The following is a 25,652-nucleotide window of genomic DNA, read 5'->3' as shown; positions in this document are numbered from 1 at the left end:
TTACTATTATTAACATTACTATTCCTATCACTATCATTCCTATTATTATTACTTTATCAATATTAATATTACCACTACCATTACATTATTATTATTGTTATAAAATTCTAGGTGGATTTTGCATTGTGCTTCCCCCTCCCCTCCCCCACCTTCTCTCTCTCCGCCTCTCCCACTCTCTCTCTCTCTCTCAACCCTACCGGCAGCTGCTGATGGCCATCCACCCTGAGTCTGGTTCAGTCCGAGGTTTCTGCCACTTAAAGGAAGTTTTTCCTTGCCACTGACGCCAAGTTCTTGCTCGTGGTGGGATTTGTTGGGTCTCTGTAAATAATATTATAAAGAGTACGGTCTAGACCTGCTCTGTAAGAAAAGTGCAATGAGATAACTCTTATGAATTGGCACAATATAAATAAAATGTAATTGAACTGAATTAGTAATAAATATTTTTATAATAAAGGTTGTAACTGATTGCCAGAAGGCATAAAAAGAGAATATGTGAGTGATTTACATTACATTGTCTGATGTACTGAAATTGGTCTGCTAAACTGAGGTTGTATTTTTGGTCTATAAATCTTGTAACAAACAACAATATTTGGAGGGAGTTTGCTGTTTATTGTGTTCTTATTTATTTCCCAGTCTTTCTCTTACAACTGTCCTTTTAGCTTTGTGTTCCACTCTTGTGTCCTTGATTCTGTGCGATTTTTTTTTTTTTTACGAAAGGAGGGACTAATCATGCACTTGTGTCTGAATGGGAGCAAATCCCTGAAGCTTGGTTCCAACATCTGGTGGAAAGCCTGAAAGGGTGGGGGCTGTTATGGCAGCACATTAATTATCATGGGTGGGTGTAGGCTAGTGTTAAGGCCCCTTATCTCATTACATTGTGCTGGTCAAACAAAGGAGCACCTTCAGCGAAAGACTCATCCCCCCAAAATGCATTATATTATTACATTGTATTATTATACCGTACATACTTATCATCAACCGGTAATCCACTTTGTACTTTACATTTATTTTAATTTATACTTATACCCACTTGATACTTAATTTATCTGACCTGTATTATAGTGTATTATATTTTTTGCTTAGTACTTCTATTCCTGTGTGCACTGACGTGACAGTGAGCTGCTGCAACAAAAGAGTTTCCCCTCGGGGATCAATAAAGTGTTTCTGATTCTGATTACCTAAAAGAACGACCACCATTTTGACGATATCTCCTTGCCAAGTGAGCCAAAAGGACAAATTGCTCAAAGCTAATCACAACGGATGTAAAATGTAGGCTATCACAATATAGACAGAGGCTATTTCTTTCCATGATATGACATGGTACAGCTGAACATGGGATGTCACGTCCAAGCGCTCGTCGAAGCAATGACATGAATGGCTCGTTTGACAGTTGGTGTCGCATCCTTCCTCTCATCCTCGCATCTCTGGCGTGTTGTAAAATAGGCGGAGCTACCGAGCGAGGAAGGGGAAGAGGTGAGCGAGATTTAGGAGGAAGCACAACCAAATGAAAGGAAACCACAAGGTCCACTAGAGAGCCCAAACAGAACACGCTGAGGGTTTGTTTTCATCCGCATCCTCATATCAAAGGTATCGTCCACCCTTGCCCCCAGTGACCCAGAAAGTAAACAGGTCTCTGGCAGATGGAGAAACAAACCGGAGCTGCCGGGTTGGCGGACGGAGCAGGGACGAACAGAAGGCCATGGGGCTCGCCGACTTGCGGACCAGCCGCCGGTGAAACTCTGGACAGGTGAGTAACTTAGGCTCAACACTATAAGAATATGTCAAATGTCGACGTGAAACGTCTTGCTTTTCCACAATATGTAATTTCCCATGAAATATTAACGTTACACAAAATAGACAATTTCCTTAATCAAGAGGATCATATATTTAATTCGGCGTAGATCCAATACAATTCAACTTTTAAAATTGGTTAAATAGTCTTTTCCAATGAGCAAAGTCTACAACATATTGCCAGATTTTTGACTGGAGTTTGGAGTGACTGTACAGTAACGTTACAGTAGCTACGATACAGTAGCTAACGGTGAATAGGCTACAAGCTTATCTAAAACACCATACTGTAGTTATATGAACAAGAAGACTATGTTGCTGGACGAAACAATATAGTCGAACGATACCAGTGGACTTACAGACAACTAATAGCTAACGTTAGCGTTAGCTCAGTAAAACAGGCCTAGCTTAGTATAAAGTAGCAGTTACACTAATGCAGACCACTGTAAAATATATAGTATAACCTACACGTAGATATGGCATTGGCCATACGTCAACGCGGCCGCCATATTGGTACAGGGAAGCCTGCATGTAAGTCTATCAAGGTTAAAATCATCATAACTCGCTGAATTTTCAGCGGATTTTCAAAATGTTTGGTTTGGTACAAATGCCAAACATGTATTTATGATATAAGATACTTGGTTAAATAGAAAATGCTTGTTTTCATACCAAAAGACTTTCTTTTATTAACAGTATTATTACTATAATATTTAAGATGAATTTATCCTACGTAATTCGTTTTTAAAAGTATTTTATGGAAGCCCATATGGGACTATATTCAAATGATAATGTAAACTTGAAAATGAAAATGTAATTCCACAATAGCATTATCATTTTCTACATATGTATGTGTTATTTGAGTAAAAATGAAAATGAAATAATCCAATTTTAATTTTCACGTACTTTACATACATATGGGTGTTCTATGACTATATTAAAATGAAAATGGAAAAGCTGTTTGACATTTAATTTTCAAAGTTGTTAAATGCTGTACCGTGGACAATATTCAAATGCTATTTCAAATTTGATAATGAAAATGAAATATAAACAATGTAACCTGATTTTCCATTTATGCAAGCAATATTTAAGTCAAAATGAAAATGAAATTTTCTAACAATTTGAAAATGAAAACTGCATTTCACATTTCATTTTCAAAGACTTAACCTGCTGTACAGGGAACAATATTCAAATTCAATAAGCAAAACAGGACCCCCAGTCTATTGCATTTAAATTTACATGCCACCATGCTTTTTTGATGTCTAAATGAAAATAAAAATGCAATGCAGCATATGAATCCTGTGGTTGATGCATCGTGTTGACCTCCTTCCTTGGCATTGTTGTTGTGCTCCAAAACCACAAATGTAATGTTTTATTGTACACAACCAATATATAAACACAATATTAATGATAAAAGATTACTGTTAACGTAGCAGGATCAAAAGATAGATGCTTTTAGTAATCAAAATCACTTAGGAATGGTAAATTAACACAGAAAAGAGTTCATGTCAATATGTTTCAAAACTATTCAATTTATTTTTGTCAAGACTGTGAAGATATTATTGATATACAAAAGTTTAAGGTAGGCCAGAAAGGATGAATATTATATATATATACATATATACTATGTCAATGCTACTATTACTTACAGATCTAAATGCACAAGAGTCAACAACTAACTTTTTCAATATTTTCAACAAATTGAAAATCAATTGACCAATCTCAGATATGGGACGGACATGAAGGCTGTTTGTTAAGTATTTTAAAGCACTATACTGATGCTCAAATGTTGTACTTAACTGACAATAACTGAACACTGTGGTATTTGTATATTTTACTGTTTGTAATACAAATGACTTGAATGTCAGTAACAGCAACCTGATTTCAATTTCTTAAACCAACTCAATATATTCAGGTTTATATTTAAAAATCAGAATCAAGGAATAGTTTCTCCTTACAACTGATGGCTGATTTATTACAGTATATAAAGATTTAAACAACAACAAAGCTCTTATATACAATTATTGATTCAAACAATGTGAATGGTTATAGATTAAGTATAAATTATATGTGAACCAGGCAGAATTAATACAATGTATGCAGTGGTATTACTTTTACACTTGTTTACACTCAGCAAAGTTTTCAAACTTCCAAAAATCAGATCAGAGTGGGATAGAATTAGAGGGATAGAAAGGTAGAATGTCCAAAATTAAAGACAGAACTGTACATGGGACAGGAAAGCTAAAGGACCCGTAATTAAGATTGAGAGTGGATACAAGGAATAGGACAGACAGAGAGCCACGTTGATAGAGGAGAGGATAGTAGATGGACAGCAGGAGACCTGTAAGACAAAATGGAAACATACAATAGAAAGTTGTTTCAATATAAGAAATCCAATTAAGCAACTTCTACCCAAAGCTAAAATGTCATTAAAGGTGTCTGCTTTTAATGTCTTCACATGAACAGAGTGTGAAATCATAATCAATTCAATTTTATTTATATAGCGCCAATTCATAACAGAAGTTATCTCATTGCACTTTTCCTATAGAGTAGGTCTAGACCGTACTCTTTATAATATTATTTACAGAGACCCAACAAATCCCACCATGAGCAAGCACTTGGCAACAGTGGCAAGGAAAAACTTCCTTTTAACACAATATTGTCACCACCAAATACCCCTTTTAATACAGCATTTCCAATTGTTGCTAGATTTATGTAAAACACACTGGTGTCATTCAATTTATTTATATAGTGCCAATTCATAACAGAAGTTATCTCATTGCACTTTTCCTATAGAGCAGGTCTAGTCCGTACTCTTTCTAATATTATCTTCAGAGACCCAACAAATCCCACCATGAGCATGCATTTGGCGACAGTGGCAAGGAAAAACTTCCTTTAAGAGGCAGAAACTTTGGACAGAACCAGACTCAATGGGCGGCCCTCCGCCGCTGCCGTGTTAGGTTTTGAGAGAGAAAGGGAGAGAGAGGGAGAGAGAGGTTTTGGGGGGTGGGGGGCACACAATGCAAATACCACCTAGAATTTTTTTTTTTTAAATTGTAGAATTGTAATTGTAGTGTTAATATTAATAAATTAATCAAAATAACAATGACAGTTTTAGGAAAAATAATGTCAGTATTAGTAACAGAGCCAATAACAACAACTGTAGTAGCAGTTGTCGAGCAGGAACACGGGGGCAGCAGGTGGCCCACAACCACAGATCCAGTCTCTGCAGCTCCGAAGGCAGAAATACCTGCTGAAAGCGACAGAAGGAGAGGGGAGAGAAATGAGAAAGCAAAAAACTATGTGAGAGAGAAGATGTCGAGTTAGTAACATGCAGTAATGGGATAGAAATGCATACAGATGGAGAAGGAGAGAGGAAATAGGTGCATCATGGGAAGTCTCCCGGCAGTCTAGGCCTATAGCAGCATAACTAAGGGATGGTTCAGGGCTCAACAGTTAGCCAACCCTAACTATAAGCTTTATCAAAGAGGAAAGTCTTAAGCCTACTCTTAAATGTGGAGATGGTGTCTGCCTCCTGAACCCACACTGGGATGTGATTCCACAGGAGAGGAGCTTGATAACTGAAGGCTCTGGCTCCCATTCTACTTTTGGAGGCTCTAGGAACCACAAGTAACCCTGCATTCTGGGAGCGCAGTGTTCTAGTCGGATAATAAGGTATTATGAGATCTTAAAGATATGATGGTGCCAGACCATTAAGACAATCTATAAAAACAAACCTGAAGGGAGAATGTGTGCATCTGTAAGTTAGCTCTGACACATGCATATGCACATTTTGGAGACAGGGGAAATTGGCGATGCAGATGGTGAGGTGGTGAATTGAAGCCAGATTGTATAATGATGCCTCACACATTTAATTTCACTTAATAGCAAATGTTAATTATAGATCCACGTTATCATAAACATTCAAACCAGCAATGTACTTACGCTTGTAGTGACCCATAACAATTCCTTAAGCACCTTTCAGTTGTAAAAGATATAAGCCAAATCAAATCATAAATCAAAGTCTGCTCAATATTTCATCAGCGCTGTCTCACCATCACACCCCCCGGAGCACAGAGCAGAGGGCTGGACTGTAACTGATGAAATCATCATTGGTTGTAGTACATCAAATAGCATTAAAGAATTGCAGAACAGAGCGTCAGTTGTTTTTAATAATATCTTTGAATATTGTGCATATATCACCCAATTACGATTTTAGTTGTTATATAGTTTTTGTACGTAAAATCGCTGCAGTGAACATGACTGTGCTGTCAGGCGCACAGAGCGCACTGGAGACATTTGGTAAGTAAATTAACATTATACATTAAGGGTGCTCTGATCAGGATTTTTGGGGACGATCACCGATCATGTGGTCTATTTGAAGCCTCCTATTTATTTATTTAACTATTCTTAACAACATTGTATATGAAGTATTAAAATTAAGAGATGAGAAAGTATCATGAATTGACAACTGTTTATTTATTAGTAGGCAACATGTGCAACATATTTGTATTTCTAGTAGTGTTGGGCCGATGAACGATGCCATCGACAGCCATCGACAACTGAGCCCTCTACCATCGTAACATTGTGATTTGAAAGCCCTCCCCCCCGCGAGGAAAATCTTGTTACTAAAAGTGCAATAAAAGCTTTATCACTATGACTAGTATTTCAAATATTTTTTATAATCATATAATTTAAGCATAGTGTTAACCATTCCTGCTGCAGCTTTCAGACTGTGGTTGAGAAGCACAGGGAGGACTGAAGTTGATGCTAACCTCGGGGCTAACCACCTTCACTTTTACCCAGCAGCTGGGAAGCAAGACTGAATGTCTTGGGTATTGAGGAGCTGCAGTGTTTATTTATAGGCAAACTGTAACCTACACTGTTAGGGGTGTAATGGTACACAAAATTCACGGTTAGGTACGTTTTCGGTACAGCAGGAAAACAAAAAAAATGTATTTTTGTAATTTATTTTGAAAAATGTAAACATTCAACAGTGGCTCAATTACACTCAAATACTGTCATATTGTCAATAAGAAAAAATAAATAACAAATAAATAACAGAAATGTCAGTAATGCTTCATCATAAGACTCTGACCTGTTGATAATTCCTGAACAACTGCAGCTTGCGCTGGCATATACAGAGCTGCACAACGGACTGACTGAAATGCTCACGTGAAGCCACATTGTAGCGATTCTCAAGCACTTTGACCATATGCTTAAATTCTGTATTCCCTACGACTGGGTATGGTCGCATATCTGCAGTGATAAATACACCTATAGCATTAGTTATTGCTTTGGCTCGGTCTGAATCTGCAATGAGAGGCTGCCTGAACACTGTGGGAAGAAAGACTCGCCTTCCAGTCTGGTTTTGTCTCGTTCCGCTAATCACCACATTTGGGTGATGCCGTCGTAAATGACACGTTTTAAGTGTTTTCACAGACATACCATCGTAACTAACCGGGAAACCGTAATGCTCCCATACACTTGATCTACAGTGGTGTGAAAAAGTGTTTGCCCCCTTCCTGATTTCTTATTTTTTTGCATGTTTGTCACACTTAAATGTTTCAGATCATCAAACAAATTTAAATATTAAAGATAACACAAGTAAACACAAAATGCAGTTTTCAAATGAAGGTTGTTATTATGTCATCTGTTCGTGACCTGAAGCTGAAGCGAACTTGGGTTCTGCAGCAGGACAATGATCCAAAACACACCAGCAAGTCCACCTCTGAATGGCTGAAGAACAAAATGAAGACTTTGGAGTGGCCTGAAAGTCCTGACCTGAATCCTATTGAGATGCTGTGGCATGACCTTAAAAAGGCAGTTCATGCTCGAAAACCCTTCAATGTGGCTGAATTACAACAGTTCTGCAAAGATGAGTGGGCCAAAATTCCTCCACAGCGCTGTAAAAGACTCTAAAACACTTGATTGCAATTGTTGCTGCTAAGACTGGCCAAACCAGTAATTAGGTTTAGGGGGCAATCACTAGTTCACACAGGGCCATGTAGGTTTGGATTTTGTTTTCCCTTAATAATAATAACCTTTCATTTAAAAACTGCATTTTGTATTTACATGTGTTATACCCTTTACACTGTACAATTACTGCCACTAGGCAACTTCACTGCTAACCTTTCCCTCTGCTCCGATTGGCAACACCTGCCTACTTTGAGCGCAGTCACCGTCACTCTCTCTATCGCTCAAGTCGCCCAAAAAACACAACTCGCGTTTTGGATATTTTCACCCGCAATTCTTTTTTCACAGCAGCAGGTGAGCCGCATGTGGAGGTGGCTTGTTGTTGTTAATGATGTATTTAAACCATCCAACCAACGAGGTACTGAATGACATCGGCAGCAACCAGGTGTATTCCCCTTCCACTGTTACTTTACCTGGTCTGTGCATGTAAAATATCCACCGTGTCCACGTCTTCTAACATAATACCAGTTAATGTCTCTCTCTCTCTCTCTCTCTCTGTTTCTCTGCAAAATGCTGGCGCCGGCCATTAATATACCTGGGCGGCTACCTTGGCAACATTCCGACTTGACGTAATGACATTGTACTGTTATGCACAGCAACAACAAGCATGGCTGAAAGCGAAAGTAACATTGCTATTGGCTCCATGGTGGAGTAGTTGGTTCCAAAAAGGAGAGCTACTTCAGTAGTGGAAGTAGTTTGGTTACTAAAGATCAAGCAGTGTTTCCCACACATAAACTTTATTTGGTCGGGCCGCCCAAAAGTCAACACATACAGAGACAAAGAGAAACAGAAAGAGGCGGGGCAAGCCGGTGTGTGGGGAAAAGAGAACTGAAGAGAAAAGCAAGGTGAGCAGATTAAAGTAGTTTGTGAGTAAACACTACAATAAGGTGGAGGATTAAGTAGAATTAAAATGGTGAAATAAGAAATAATTTACTAGAAATAGGGTAATGTATTCTTTCAAATATTATATATATAAATATTTTTCAGGATTCTTGTCATATCCTCAAGAATATCGTTATTGCAGAAATACCCTGAATTATTGTGATATTATTTTAGGGCCATATCGCCCAACCCTAGTTCCAATGTATCTTTTTGACAAAATCCTTCTTTCTGCTTATTCTGATAAATTGATATCCTCATTCATCTGAATAAGAAAAATCCACGAATTTGTAAGAGCATTTTACAGCGACACAGTGAGCATGGAGTATTAACCTTACCCAACTTTCAGTATTATTACTGGGCTGCTAATATACGCGTTATATTGACTTAATTCATCACATGATAGTGGCCCAAAATGATTACAGTTAGAGAACTTGTCATATGGACCTGCCTCTTTACATGTGTTACTTTGCTTCAAGTTCCCACTGCCTGAACCTATACCCAGACACTCACTCTGTGAACCCAGTGGTTATGCACTCCTTGAAGGTTTGGGCAAAGTTCAGACGAGCCTTTTCACTTAATAATTTATCAATCAATAGCAACCCTATAGCAAGAAACAACATGTTTTAACCCTCTATTATAGACGGATCCTTCAATACCTGGACCAAGAATGGATTAGTCACATTAAAAGATTTATATTTCAACGACAATTTTGCATCATTTAAGCAACTGAGATTAAAATTCAAAATTGAGGTCCTCCAACATCTGCCGGACAATGCTGAAGATGTTATATGAGTCTGTGGTGGCCAGTGCTATCCTGTATGCTGTTGCATGCTGGGGCAGCAGGTTGAGGGTAGCGGATGCTAACAGACTCAACAAACTGATCCGTAAGGCCAGTGACTTTGTTGGGGTGGAGCTGGACTCTCTGTCAGTGGTGTCAGAGAGGAGGATGCTGGCCAAACTACATGCCATCTTGGACAGTGTCTCCCACCCACTCCATGACCTGCTGGTCAAACAAAGGAGTACCTTCAGCGGAAGGCACGGACAGGGATGGAGAACACTCTGGAGAAGTATGAAGAAGATGAAACACTAGGTAGCGGTTGCAAGTCGAGATGAGTCCTTTCCGTCATAAACAAGACCAGACAACTGACTGGGGTGAGTGATGATCTTTTATCCAGTACGGATTTGATGCTGATGGGGAGCAGGTGCGTGTAATTAGAATTCCGGCGAGGGATCTCCCGTCTGCCCATTCGACTGCGGATGGTATCCAGATGATAGGCGGATGAATTGGGGTCCACGGTCTGACACAATATCTTCGGGGATGCCATAGTAGTGGAACACGTGGTTGAATAGAAGTTCGGCAGTCTCCGTGGCGGTGGGTAGGCCTTTGAGGGGTAGTAGTCGGCACGACTTGGAGAATCTGTCCACCACTACAAGTATGCATGTGTTGCTGTCGGAGGCCGGTAGATCGGTTATGAAATCCACCCCTAGGTGTGACCAGGGTCTATTGGGAACGGGCAGAGGAAGTAGCTTGCCGGATGGAAGATGGCGAGGGCTTTTAGAGGTGGCACAGTCCTGACATCCCTGGACGTACCTTCTCACTTCCCTTGCCATGTTTGGCCACCAGAAGCGCTCTCTCAGCAGCGAGAGGGTTTCATTTGCCCCTGGGTGGCCAGTGCCCAGGGAAGAGTGTGCGGAGTGGATGAGCGGGTTGCGCTGAGGCGTACATATTGCAAACCCGGGGGACAGCCCGCCGGAGGATCGGAGGAGGCAGTGGCAGAGGGTACCAAGAGGTCCGCCCATTGAATGGGATTAACGATGATTCTTTGGGGAATGATGGATTCTGGTTCCTCTGTGGACTCATCGGTGGTGTACAGTCGGGATAGGGCATCTGCTTTGCCATTCTTGGAGCCGGGACGACAGGAAATCTTGAAACAGATAGAATAGTGCCCATCGGGCCTGACGTGGTTTCAACCTCTTGGTGACCCGTAGGTATTCTAAATTTTTGTGATTTTTGTATTTGGTACCCTTTAGCCAATGCCTTCTTTCTTCTAGGGCAAGTTTGATGGCTAGCAGTTCTCGGTTGCCGAAATCATAATTCTTCTCCGCCGGGTTGACTTTCCTAGAGAAGAAGGCACATGGGTGGAGTCCGGTGGGATTCCCCTGCTGCTGTGAAAGTACCGCTCCTACTCCAGTAGTGGAGGCATCCACTTCTACGATGAAGGGCTTTCCAGGTTGGGGTGGACCAGGAGTGGTGCGTTTGTGAAGGCGTCCTTTAAAGTGTTGAAGGCCTCATTAGCAGCTGCAGACCAGGACAGTGACTTGGGCTTGTTGCGGAGTAAACTGGTGAGTGGGTAGACAATGGAACTGTAGCCCTGGATGAATCTTCGGTAAAAGTTAGCGAAACCGAGGAATCTCTGAAGCGCCTTTATGGTGGATGGAATGGGCCAGGTTCTGATTGCGTTGACCTTCCCCCCGTCCATCTGGATGCCACTGTGGCTGATGGTATTGCCAAGAAACTGCACTGAGGTTTGGTGGAAAGAGCATTTCTCTGCTTTTAGAAAGAGCTGGAACTTCCTCAGGCGTTTCAGGACCTCCGCAACGTGGTGGCGATGTTCTGCCATGCTCTTGGAGTAAATCAAGATGTCGTCTATGTAGACCAGGACGAACCTGGAAGCAGCAGGGGAAGTGGATGGACGAATGTAGCCTTGTTAGAGTGAGTCATGAATGTAATCCTCCATGGCCTTCTGTTCTGGGATGGATAACGCGGGGCACTGGCTCACCCGGAATTAGGTCTACAGCGCAGTCCCATGGCCGGTGTGGAGGCAGCTTTGATGCTTTCTTGGGGCAGAAGATGTCTCTGAAGGGGACGTAACAAGAAGGGATGTCCACGGACTGTTTCTCCACTGGGCTCTTGATGGAGGTAGAGCATACCGGGAGCCTCTCGGAGCGGGAGGTTGAGGTCGGTGAGGGAAACAGCCCGGGAAGCAGGTGTCGCCCCACTTCAGAATCTCGCCGGTGGTCCAGGAAAGGAAATTGGTTGTGCTGCTCCAACCATGGGCGCCTGAGAATCACCTCAGTGGTTGATTCCTCCAGAACCAGTAGATGTAGTTGTTCCCTGTGGAGTAGTCCGACTTGAAGTGTGACTGGGCCAGCAATCCACTGAACATGGTGCCTGCTGAGGGCTCGCAGAGGTATGGTGAAGTGGAGGACTGGCCCTGGACATGCCTGCATACGAGTGGCTACTCGGATGGTGAGCTGGATGAAACGTTCAAGGCCGATGGAATCCTCGTATGCAGCGAGATGCAACTGCACTCTGGGATCCAAACCCTGCCGATAAGTGGTGATCAGTGATGTTTCATTCCACCCACTGGCTGCTGCGAGAGTCCGGAACCGTAGTGCGTAGTCTTGGATGGTTTGCGTGCCCTGTTTTAACTGATAGAGCTGCTCGCCTGCTGATGAATCACCCAGGGGAATGCCAAAAACCTCTTTAAAGTAACTTGTGAAGGTAGACAGAGATTGTGTGGCGGGCCTATTCTGTGACCATAGGGATTCTGCCCATTGGAGAGCGCGTCCGTGTAGTTGTGAAATGATGAAGGCTATTTTGGACCAATCGTCAGGGTACAGGTGTGGTTACATCTCCAGGACCAGTGACCACTGTAGGAGAAATCCGTTGCAGTCCTCCGCCGAGCCAGATAAGGGCGCGGGTTTGGCCATGGGACTGGCATACGCTGGTGGTGACGGCGTGATTGCGGAAGTAGCGGTGGAGCTCGCTGGTGTGGAGATAGGCGGATTGGAGGAGAGTATCGGGGGGTCCGGTCTTCTGTTACGGACAGAAAGTTGGGAAACACCGATGTGGGACAAGATGGAGTTTTATTCAGACAACAGCAGAGCAGATACAGACGGTAGGCTATGGCAGTACAGACGTTGAAGTGTGAACCAAGATACGGTCCTTAGTCTTATTGATGTGAAGAGGATAATGGAGAGCTGTCAGTTTTTATGTTATATTTTACCGGTATTTTATTCCTCACAACAGTGACAGTTTCCACAACGTCTAATATCTATTTGTTCCTACATTAAACAAGTAGCGTACACTCCACTCGGTAGGTTGCGGTAGTACGTCTTGGGTATAGGCTGTGATCCGCATTTTAACCTAGAAGAAGAACTTGTTTAAGGAAAACACCAAGAACACGACGCTGCGAGCAAGCAATGCAGGCTCAGCCATGGTAAGGCAAATTTAATAAGAAGTTCCAGTGATTCGTACAAGGCGCGATGTGAACTTTGTCGCAAAACATTCAAACTTGGGATAATTGTAAGCACAAATTCTCACGTGAAATCTCAAAAGCACAAGCGCTATGCTAGCACTCAGAAAAGTACTATGCCCATCGAGTTGTACGCTGCTACTGTTAGTTTGGCTGAATGTACTAGAGATGATTTGTCTACTGCAAATATGTCCGCTCTGCAGTGGTGGAATGTAACTAAGTACATTTCGACTACTCAAGTATTGTAATTTGTACAAATTCGAGGTACTTCTACTTTACTTGAGTCTGTTCTCTTCATGCCACTTTCTTCTTCTACTCCACTAATCTTACATCTCAGCATCAAATATTGTACTTTTTAATCCACTACGTTTGTCTGACAGCTTTAGTTATTATTTTTCAGATGACAGCTTTTCATGCCCATCTTGTCCAGTGAAAACCATGTATCTCCACATGTGGTGATGTTGAATGTTTAAATGCGATCAACTGAACTGTGTTCCTTCATGGGTTGAAAAAATTATCCTACTTCTTAAGCTAAATAAACTATTTAAAATTAGCTAGAAAATGCATTGTCACAAAGCTAAAAACAGGCTGTTTTTCTGAGCTCATTAAAAAAATTATTTTTAGAGATACGTGGTTCTCTAAATAGTAAAACACTGATACAGAACATTTTACTGCACAGTGAGTACTTTTACTTTGATACAAAAATATCAAAGTAAGTACATTTTGCTAATACATTATACTTAAATACTTTAACTTAAGGTTTTTAATGCAGGACTTTTACTTGTAGTGGAGTTTTTTTCACAGTGTGGTATTGGTCCTTTTACTTAAGTAAAGGATCTGAATACCACCACTGCCGCTCTGTCAAAGCTTTCCGGCCCCGCTACTATTCATCAGACTACCGCCATACATTAATGAGAAGGTAGTTATATTAGCTAATGTGCACTGAATATTTCAGCTATTCAAATTCAATAAAACTCAATAAAGGTATATACCTTTGTATAAATATATATTTTTTAAATTCTACGTGGTCTTTGCATTGTGCCTCCCTCTCCCCAATCCCCCCTCCCCAACCCCTTCCCTCTCTCTCTCTCTCTCTCTCTCTCTCTCTCTCTCTCAAAACCTTGGCAGCGGCGGAGGGCCGCCATCATTGAGTCTGATTCTGTCCAAGGTTTACGCCCTCTTAAAGGAAGTTTTTCCTTGCCACTGTTGCCAAATGCTTGCTCATGGTGGGATTTGTAGGGTCTCTGTAAATAATATTATAAAGAGTATGGTCTAGACCTGCTCTGTAAGAAAAGTGCAATGAGATAACTTCTGTTATGAATTGCCGCTATATAAATAAAATTGAAAATTTTAATTTAAATTATACTGTAGTCTAGTTTGTTAGATTTCTTTTGCTGCGGTAATGGTATTTTTTCCTTTTAGAGGTATTTTTAGAGGTATTAAAAAGGTCATAAAAGTCATTAAATTTGACACAATGATTAAAGTGATACAAAGTGTTTTGAATATCAAACACTCACTGTAGACTTGAGAGATGGCTGTCACACGTTTGCAGTTTGCTTCCTCAGAGTGTAAGAGAATAGAAGGAGAACAGAGGTCGGGTTGTAATCATGGTGGCTACACTGGATTCCAATAATGACAAGTTTTCACAGCGGAAAAAATAGCAAAATATCTCCAGAAACTATATAACTACTGTATAATAATAACAAATAATGGCCGAATCTCGTGACCTGCATGAACAAATAAACATTGGTTGCTATTAAAGGGCGTGTAAAAAACATTGAGGGGGTGGAATTATCTGTACTATAATGGTTCATATGGTAAATTCAGTACATTGTACATTTCTACAGCACTAATTCCATCAGTACAACAACAGAGTAACGTCATACTCACCACTCTGCTGCTCCCACTTTCTCTTTTTAAGACAAATACTGTTTTTACTCACTATTTCTAATCACTTCGATGCTGCCGATGAAACCCAGCTCTTCCTGCAGATGTTTTGCAACAAAAGCATACCAGAAAAGGGAGGGATTATGTCCTGTCAGCCACTGAAAGGCTTTTAATGTGAAGCATCTGTGCAGGAAGTGTCAATTTTCATTGATGGCAGCTTAACAGCAATCGAAAAAATGAAAAAAGTTGAAGGAATTGGAAAAAAGTGTCTTGTTATAGCTTTAGTGACTATATATCAGCTTTTTTTTCACATCTCTTTCTGTTCAGTCCAACAGGTTCTCATGTAGAGTGGTGTAAACAGCTGATAGCAGCCACCATCTCTAGTCAGATCTCAGGATCAGTCCCACTTGACATCGTGAACAGAGACAACAAGGTAGCTAAAAGACACAAACACACACTCACACTGCTAGCAGTATTTCTCATCAGTTTGTGTTTTGTAACTGATAGACTGGGAGAAGACCAGATTTCATGGTAAGGCTGGCAGAAATGGCAACATCTATTCATGTGTGCTATATATGAACTTCAGTGTGTGGGCAGAGCTTTGTGTGTTAAGTGTATGTGAGTGTATTCTATCACAGCTTCTGTCATTGTTTAGATAAGCTACTGTTGAGCTGCTTTACAGTTTCTCCTTTGCTTCTGTCTGTCAGCAGCCTGATTTCTATGGCCACGGCTGTCCTTAACCAAAGCACGTTTGGTTAATTGAAAATCAAACTCTGTCCTCCAACCAGATTGGTTTGAGAGAAAAAAAAAACTGAGTCGAACTAAGCCTGGTGTCTGCGTTTTTTAAGTGTAGCTCTAGATAAGTCAAAAGGTGGGAACAAAACATAATATAACTACGGGGGCATTCTGTCATCACTTTCTGACCACACCCCTCTTGATTTGAATTAATTTTTTCCAACATGTTAGAATGAGGTTTGATTAACCAGAATGACCCACCATTCAGGAGACAAGGGCCTTCAAAGTTGATCCATATTGGACTTGCACCCCACCTAAAGACACAGATATCTTCTTATAAAATTAAACATAACAGTATGGCTCTCTTAAAGCTAACATAACAAGGTTATCCACAATTTTAATAATTTTGGTCAAAATAAATAAATCAATATGCAAATTAAACATTAAACCTTAATATGTTATAGGGTACACACTTCTTTACATCTCCTCAAGTTTTCATGTTGTGCCTGCTATCGGTTGACCAACAGCAGACTTCTGAGTATACGGTGGGTAGGTCAGGCTAGCACATGAATCCTTAATGTTGCCTATGATTTTCTGTTTCACCTCAAATATTACTTCAGTTTTCCCATTTCATTAAAATTAAATTACATAATAAGGTCCGCAAAAATGTGTAATTCAAAGTCATGTGAAGGTGTGATAATCTTTACATATTATTTTGAAGCCACTGATCAAGGGCTGATGCTCATCTCATTTAGACTTAGACAGTGTGTTCTGTCTGTTGCTGTGTATGGCTCAAATCAGCCTCAACTTGATCAGGGTGTCTTAGGAAAGTAAATGATGTGCTTCTACTTGATGCTGCTTCAAATCAACAGACACCACCATACCAAGCCACCAGTCTCTGGCATACTAGCCTTTGATTTCTTCAAAGGTCAGACATCGTCTTCAACTGTGTCTTTAGGTATGGAGGATATTAATATTAAAATATTCTTATTATTTATTACACTACTAGGAATAATCAGACCATATTTAAACTTAAAAAGAAAAAGGAAACTGAAAAAGCAAATTCAAAATGTAAAATGATAATTTGAAAATGTAAAGTGACAATGAAAAAAGTGACATTTAAAATGAAAAAGCTTAAATGGAAATGATGATGAGATGAAGTTTAAAATTTCAATGGAAATAAGAAAAGGTAAACATGAAATATGAAACTCAAAATGGGAAATGTAAAAGCTTGAAAGGAAATACTTAAAAACTTAAATAGAAAAACAAAATAAAATTTCTTTTGCATTTGCACTTTATCATTTTGCATTTTAAATTTTATCTTTTCCATTTGGCATTTTACCTTTGACATTTTAAATTTCATCTTTTCCATTTTCCATTACGCATTTGCCATTTTGCATTTGATATTTGCCTATTCAAGCTGTATGTAAATGAGGAGGCGTGGCCCAAAGACTGGAGGGACAGTTTGAAACGGCTGGAGCGCAGAGGCTTGTTATGGACAGCAGGGGGAGCTCTGACTGCTTAAGAGCACACTGCAATGAAAATGGAGAAAACGGAGCAAGTAGAGTGAGCAGGATCGGAGGGAGGACTATTAAGGTAATGACTTCAATTTGATGAAAGCGTTCAGTCCATGTGGCCTCACACACAAAGTCACCAGTGAAAGGAGCGTTAACAACTCAATCGCAATTATCGGTTTGACGGCGAGAAAGCAGCGGGCAGTGCAGCAGGTAAGATGCTAACATTAGTGACTAGCTGACTAACAGCCAATGAGCTGATATACACTTCAGAGAATGAAGCCAGAAGAATAAACCGGCTGTTTGCAACTCAACCTGCGATGTATATGTATATATATATGTATATATATATGTATATATATATATATATATATATATATATATATATATATATATATATATATATATATTCTACTGTTCAGTTTCCAGCCTTGGTGGGTCTGCTCTGCTATTATTACCCTGCCACTGAGCGTACACTTTCGCACACACTTTTGTGTGTGGCATTGAGTCATATGCTTTCTTGTAATCAATCCAGGCAGTGCACAGGTTGGTATGTCGGGTTCTGCAGTCTTGGGTGACTGTTCTGTCAACCAGGAGTTGGTGTTTGGCTCCTCTAGTTCTTTTGCCGATGCCCTTCTGTGTTTTGCTCATGTATTGATCCATGTGCCCACTTATCTTAGCCGCGATGATGCCTGACATGAGCTTCCATGTTGTGGAGAGACAGGTTATTGGCCGATAGTTGGCCCTTCGGTAAGCCATTCAGGGTGCGTCCCATCCCTTAGCAGCTGGTTCATTTGTACTGCTAGGTGCTCGTGGAGTGCAGTGAGCATCTTTAGCCAGTAGGTGTGGATCCTGTCAGGGCTCGGTGCTGTCCTGTTTTTCATACCTGAGACTCTTTCTTGGATGTCTGCCGCTGTGAAGGTGACTGGATTCTTTTCAGGGAGATTGCTGTGGTCCTCTCTCAGAGCCACCAGCCACTGTGCATCGCTGTTGTGTGATGCCTCGCTTTCCCATATACTTTTCCAGTACTGTTCAGTTTCCAGCCTTGGTGGGTCTGCTCTGCTGTAATTACCCTGCCATTGAGCGTACACTTTCGCAGGTTGAGTTGCGAACAGCCGGTTTATTCTTCTGGCTTCATTATCTCTCATGTACCTCTTTAGGCGGCTGGCCAAGGCTTGGAGCCTTTGTTTGGCAGTTTCAAGTGCTTCAGGTATGGGCATCTGGTCGTACCTCTTGGGTGCTTGTTTTCTCATTGCACCTCTCTTGGCCTCTGTCAGGTGGCTCACTTCTCTCCGTGCCTCCTTGATTTTAGCCTCCAGCCTTTGTTTCCATGGTGGGTACTGTTTCTCATGGTTGCTCTTATAGCCAAGCATCTCGAGGATCACTGCTGCTGAGGTGTATATCAGCTCATTGGTTTCAGTGATGGTTGTAGTAGGGATCGCACTCAATGCTGCATTCATGTCTTCTTGACTGCTATCAAGTTGTGATAGCAGTTGCTGTATGTATATATAAATATTTGTCGAATGTCGTATAGCATAAAAAGAGCATGTAACAGTATTTTGATCTAATATGAAAACTAGAGATCCACAGTAACAGTATGAGCAGTGATATTGTGGAAGTTGTGGAAATAAGACAGACTTTTACAATTGATCATGTGAGGTTAATGATGGGTTATGGCAGGTGAGACGGTGCGTGATTGAACATGACAGCGCGTTACTGCTAGAAGTCAGCAAACTTTTCTTGTTTTTTTTTCTTTGTTTGTTTACTTGTTTGTTCACTTCACCTCCGACAAATACAATAAACTGGATTACAATTCGGACCTGGATCACCTAGAAGACTACACTGACGAATGCATCATGGGACGCTCTCAAAAATCTAAAAAAGCCACGCATATCGGGCTCACCTGCTTCATCCAACTCATCTTCTTCATCCATATTTCCGCACCCCCCGTGCTGTCCCGAGGTAAGCGACATACTTACATCCATAGACAATAAACTATCCGGACTGGACGCCAGAGTAGCATTAATAGAATTACTGCACAAAGAATTTCAACAACTCCGCCACAGTCTGGAATACAGCCAACAACAAATCGACACGCTCACACAAGAAAATAGTTCTCTTCAGAACTCCGTTACAACTCTCACAACGCAACTGTCTACTGTTACCACTCAGCTCGCCTCCGTCACCTCCGAAAATAAAACGATGAAAGAAACAATTTTGGATTTACAAGCACGCAGCATGAGGGACAACCTGATTTTCACCGGCATCGCTGAACCACCCGCTGACGAACCCAAGAAAGCAGTCAAGGATTTTATGGTTAAACAGCTCAAACTAACCCACAGGAACTGTCAACAACATCACTTTTCACTGTGTTCACCGTCTAGGAAAAAAACTCAGTAACGCCACCCGACCCCGCCCAATCATTGTTAAATTCGAACATTTTAAACAAAAATTGGTTCATCGGCAGGGCAAACACTTAAAGGACACTCACTATGGACTTAACGACCAGTTTGCACAAGAAATCATCCATAGACGTAAACAGCTAATCCCCATCTGCAAGCAAATGATAAAAGAAGGCAAAAGAGCAATACTTACAGTGGACAAATTGTACATTGATGGACAGCTATTCAAAGACAAGGACATCACCCCCTGGCTCACCCCACTCAGTCAGACATTATATGGCTAGACATAGAACAATCACTCTGCTAAAACTTGCAAATATCAGACATCCCATTTCTCAGTCTGTTCATTAAACATCACCCGTGCTTCAAAGCATTGACAGTAGCCTCTGCTCTGACAGCCTGGTGGAAATATCATCAAATCACAAACGGGCATTACACATATTAATCACATTTTTCAGTTTAACAACTTTGTTTCATTATCCTACTTAGTCCAGGAGTATGGTATCGGGAGCAATCAGTTCTTGAATTATCTGCAACTCAAATCAGCTGTTTTATCCAAAATCAAATAAAACCATAACTTTACCAACAATCAAATGGGAAGAGGACCTATCGATCGCTCCTGATACCGACTTCTGGACTCAAATTTGTAAAAATATCTATTCCTTTAAGAGGCAGAAACTTTGGACAGAACCAGACACAATGGTGGGCGGCCCTCTGCCACTACCGTGTTATAACAATAATAATAGGCAGCTATAGGAAAAATAATGTCAGTATTAGTAACAGAGCCAATTACAACAATTGTAGTAACAGTTGTCAGGCAGGAACATGGGGGCAGCAGGTGGCCCACAACCACAGATCCAGTCTCTGCAGCTCCAGAGGCAGAAATACCTGCTGAAAGTGACAGAAGGAAAGAGGATAGAAATGAGAAAGCACAAAACTATGGGAGAGAGGAGATGTTGAGTTAGTAACATGCAGTAATGGGATAAAAATGCATACAGATGGAGAGGGAGAGAAGGAGAGAGGAAAGAGGTGCATCATGGGAAGCCTCCCGGCAGTCTAGGCCTATAGCACCATAACTAAGGGATGGTTCAGGGCTCAACAGTTAGCCAGCCCTAACTATAAGCTTTATCAAAGCGAAAAGTTTTGAGCCTACTCTTAAATGTGGAGATGGTGTCTGCCTCCCGAACCCAAACTGGGACCTGATTCCACAGGAGAGGAGCTTGATAACTGAAGGCTCTGGCTCCCATTCTACCTTTGGAGACTCTATGAACCACAAGTAACCCTGCATTCTGGGAGTGCAGTGTTCTAGTTGGATAATAAGATATTATGAGATCTTTAAGATATGATGGTGCCTGACCATCAAGAGCTTTGTAGGTGAGGAGAAGGATTTTAAATTCTATTCTGGATTTTACAGGGAACCGGTGCAGAGAAGCTAATATTGGAGAAATATGATCTCTTTTCCTAGTTCTTGTCAGTACACATGCCGCAGCATTCTGGATCAACTGGAGAGTCTTAAGGGACTTATTCGGGCAGCCTGATAATAAGGAATTGCAGTAGTCCAGCCTAGAAGTAACAAATGCATGCACTAATTTGTCGGCATCATTTTGAGACAGGATGTGCCTGATTTTTGCAATGTTACGTAGGTGAAAGAAGGCAGTCCTTGAAGTTTTTTTCATGTGGGAGTTAAAGGATAAATGCTGATCAAAGATAACTCTGAGGTTCCTTACGGTGCTGCTGGAGGCCAGGGCAATGCCATCTAGAGTAACTATATCTTTAGATAATGTGTCTCGGAGGTGTTTGGGACACAAGTACAATAACTTCAGTTTTGTCTTAGTTTAACATACAGCTTGAAATGCCTAATGGAAAATGGAAAAGATGAAATTTAAAATGTCAAAAGTCAAATGCAAAATGATTTAGTTCAAATGCAAAAATGTTTTAGTTTTTTCTATTTAAGCTTTTAAGTATTTCCATTTCCCATTCTGAGTTTCATATTTGATGTTTACCTTTTTTTTAATTTCCATTTCCATTTTTAATTTCATCTTTACAATTGAAGCCTTCAGTTTGAGCATTTCAATTTAAGCATTTGCATTTTAAATTTCACTTTTTTCATTGTCATTTTACATTTTCTAATTATGATTTTACATTTTAAATTTGCTTTTTCAATTTCCTTTTTATTTTTAAGTTTAATTATCGCCTGATTATTTGTATTAGTGTAATAAAATAATAATCTTTATTGAATTATATGTCTTTTAATTTAGTATTTGGACTTTTAATTTGAATTATGACCAAAAATATCCTCCATATTTAGGTGGGGTGCGAGTCCAATATGGGTCAACTATGGAGGCCCTTGTCTCCTGAACGGTTGGTCATTCTGGATGATCAGACCACGCTCTAACACGCTCTCATATAGGTTAACATGTAGGAAAAATGTGTTAAAATCGAAAGGGTAAGGTCAGAAAGTGACGGAGGTCATTTCTGACGGAATGCCCCTACCGCTCTCATGACTCTTAAACAGGTGCACCATCATAACCTCATGGTAGATGTAGCTGTTGAATCCTAACAAAATAATTGTCATCATTTGTCATTTTACCAGCGTATAAGTGTATATTAATAGATACTCATTTAAATTATTGCAGAATATAGACAAGAAATCCCAGTATCATGGTTAAAGGGTCCGTTTACCCAAATCACAAGAAAACACATGTTCTCACTTAGAGCTATCTCTCCATTCAGATTTGTCCAGGTTTGGAGATATCTGTCTGAGATTTCTGTCGCCACCTGATACAATGGAGGTGAATGGAATATACTGTAGTTTGTGGTGTTCACACAGTTGAAAAATTACCTTTAAAACAACTCATTAGATGTGTCTCTTTTCAGAAATAATGCCCCATTTAAATAGGACAATCCACAGACCTTATTGTCAACAGTTTTCTCTGGGATTATTTTTGTGGTAAGAAGTAGTTCCAATGAAAACTGCATTACCCAGAGTAACAGGTACACTGTCTATGGGATGACACATAGCTAGTGAATTTTTAACAAAAGTCATTTTTCATTGCTACAAATGAAATTTCATTCACCTTTATTGTATTAGGGTGGAATTCGGGCATGAGTTAGGGTCTTTGTTCCACTTAGTGCTGCCCTTTTGGAATTAAGTGATATGTCATATGAAGCGCTTTTATGTTGCTTGTTTTTGAATGTGCATTCACAAATATATTTGCTTAGCTGTTCTGCAGCTCTCTTCTTATATTGTAGCAGGTTTCAATTGTTGTATTTTCTTAGATATTTGCATCAGCGTTGTTTTTGAAGTTGCAGTGCATTTCTCCTTCTGCAGTTGGATTTGGGCTCTTGTGTGTCTGTACCCATCTGTCACCAAATACAGAATGGTTACACTGTATTATTTGACTGTCAGTTTCAATGATAGATACCAGTTTCAGTGATAGATTTGTCACTTACGATAATATACAATATATGCAACAATATGAATAAGAAAGATGTAAGTAAGTAACCTTCAGTTTGATATCAACGATATAGTTGTTTCCATTTCATGTGAACTACATTTGTTTTGTATATTTGTATGTCCTGTTTAACCTCCAGGTGTCCAAGAGGCTGAATCCCAGGGTAAGAGTTGTAGTCTTACCAGCTTGACTTCTGATAAATACTGTACATTTAAGACACAAACATGTAACGCAGGTCTGTGTGCTCAGAGCTCAGTTTTATCCAAAGTTTTGCTAGGCTCAAGGCTAAAGCAACTTTCTATTACTAGTGTCCTTCGTGTAAATGGGGCTAAAATACACAGACAGGAATGTCAGTTTTTGGCTAATCCAGCAAATTAAATACCACCTGACAAATCAGTGTACTTCACTACACTGATGCAAAAATCATATTAAAGTCCAATATTGCCATAGAGCATGTCATGAATAAGTGAAAGCAGTGTTGGAAATTAACTTTTTTGTCCACCTGCCACTGTGGCTGGTGGATTCCAAAATCTACCAGGGACTACATTTTTTTTACCAGCCACTTTCTTGTTTTAACCATGTGAAAAATGAATTTTAAAAAAAGATCTACAATATTCAAGCAATAGGCAATTTTATTTCACAAGGTAAATATTTAAACTCTTAAGGAATATACTGACTCTCTCTCATACACACACACATACAGTAGGTCTAGTATTATTAAGTACGTGCACACGCACGGTTATGTTGTGACTCGTTTCTAAGGTTATATAACCACTGTTCCTACAGTGGCAAGTTTACATACATTAGTCAACTATAACTGACCGCACGATCAAATGTTAGACTGACTATGAATAGTTTCATCATATTAAGAATATTATGTGGCAGTCAGCCAAACATCTAGCTAAGTAGTATTAGGCAATACCATAGATGTAGTATGTTGTAATTAGCATGGCATAAAGCAAAATAGGCGAATGAACACAAGTAGTTTGTGTTTTGAATGATTTCATTTACTCACGTGTGCCGAGCAAATGAAGCCACATTCGAAACGTCCAGTCTGAGGAAAAGTTACAGTGCATGCAGAGGTAAGCTCATCTAATAGGCAGCAGCACAAGCTGGCCAAGTTTACAGGCTGGCTTTGTAGTTTTTCATTACAAATGCATCACAAATAAAGAAACTGTCAGAAGAGTTAATGTTTTGCTGCATTTTCATCATTACTAGTTAACGTTAGCTAGCTATTGACTGTGCCGCTCACCGTGAACTGTTAAGGTGCAATGTTTTCTTGCATAATGCCTGAGTTGACATCGTGAATCAATCAACACACCTTAAATTTCAGCCCCTGCGACACCTCTGTGTCTCCTCATTTAAGTGTCCAAGTGAAACAAGCAGACTCGCTATTAAATCTGTGTTGTGGGATGTCACAAATTACTCTGTTACGCTTTGTTAGGCTGAGCAAATTCGCCCACCACTACGCAAAAACACCCGATTTGGCGGGTGCTAATTTCCAACCCTAGTGAAAGTGAATGTTCACACTTCCCACAGTTTGTTACAGTGGTTTGACTTTGACCTCTTAAAGGTCCAGTGTGTAGGATTTAGTGGCTTATAGCGGCAACAATTTGAATACCGCTCGCCTTGCCCTCCCTTTCCAAGTGTGTAGGAGAAACTATGGTGGCAGAAAAACGGTTTGGTTTGTCCATTCTGGGCTGCTGTAGAAATGTGGCGGCGCAACATGACGACCTCTGTGGAAGGGGACCCGCTCCCTATGTTGATTAAAAATGGATTATTCTAAGGTAATGAAAACACAACAATTCTTATTTTCAGGTGATTATACACTAATGAAAACATGCTTACAAATATTATATTCCATTTCTTCCAGTAGCTCCTCCTAAATGTTACACACTGGACCTTTAACGTTAAACATTATTAGAATGTGCAGAGGCTATTTCATGTAAAGTAAACAGGGATGTGATTGTGTGGCTGAGGTTTATGACGCACAAACCCATCAGTACTTCCTCCATCAGACCCACTATAGACAGAACAGAGTTAGTTTTCATCTCTGCCTGTTCCAGTTCAGTGTGCTTCCTTCTTTTTTTCTTTCTTTGCCTTTCTTCATGCCTTTTTTTTGTTCTTTACCCCTACACTCTCTTGGTCCCTCTTTCACAGAGGCTTTATTTGGCATGACCATATGAGTACGAAATCAGCCCTATAATGTAAAAATAACAACACCACTATGTCAAAATCATGACAGAGCTCACAAGTTCAGTGTAAATCTGAAACTCCAGTTTCCACCAGTGGAATGGAACTCTTATAACAAAAAAAATCCAGTCATTCATCTTTGTGTCACTTTTTCTGCAGTTGGGTGGATCACTTAAATCTTCCATTTAAGATACTGACTGTCACACTGTCGTCCCAACAATAATGACAATGTCGGTCAGTCTTCCACTTTGGTTCAAAGTGAAATGTCTCAACAACTATTGGATGGATTTGCATGAAATTTGATATGGACATTTATGTCCCCCTCGGGATGAATTGTACTAACTTTGGTGGTCCTTTCATCTAGTGCCATCATCAGGTCAAATTCTTTATTTGTGTGTAGTGTTAATCAGCAAAGCACAGTAGCATGCTAATACACTTTGCGAAGATGATGAACATGGTAAAAAAAACAGCATCAAAAAGCACCAACATAGTTATTGTGAGCATGACAACAATTAACATATCAATTAGGATAAAAAACAAACTTTGGACGCCAACTTTGAACTT

The 25,652-nt window shown here is 40.3% G+C and overlaps 1 protein-coding gene across 1 annotated transcript in view; it reads left to right on the top strand.

Annotated features, from left to right (window-relative positions):
- The first annotated feature begins 1,405 nt into the window (after positions 1-1,405).
- LOC122870663 (myotubularin-related protein 1-like) overlaps positions 1,406-25,652 on the top strand; it is a 59,318-nt gene continuing 35,071 nt past the window's right edge. Inside the window, exons 1-3 of the mRNA XM_044185020.1 lie at positions 1,406-1,747; positions 15,117-15,222; positions 23,035-23,058. Coding sequence (XP_044040955.1) covers positions 1,641-1,747; positions 15,117-15,222; positions 23,035-23,058 — 237 coding nt within the window. The 5' untranslated portion in view covers positions 1,406-1,640. The remainder of the gene's footprint in view (positions 1,748-15,116; positions 15,223-23,034; positions 23,059-25,652) is intronic.

Source organism: Siniperca chuatsi, linkage group LG22 (assembly GCF_020085105.1).
Source record: "Siniperca chuatsi isolate FFG_IHB_CAS linkage group LG22, ASM2008510v1, whole genome shotgun sequence".
Lineage (NCBI taxonomy): Eukaryota > Metazoa > Chordata > Actinopteri > Centrarchiformes > Sinipercidae > Siniperca > Siniperca chuatsi.
The sequence above is the reverse complement of the archived record's forward strand: the minus strand, read 5'-3'. Positions and strand labels throughout refer to the sequence as shown.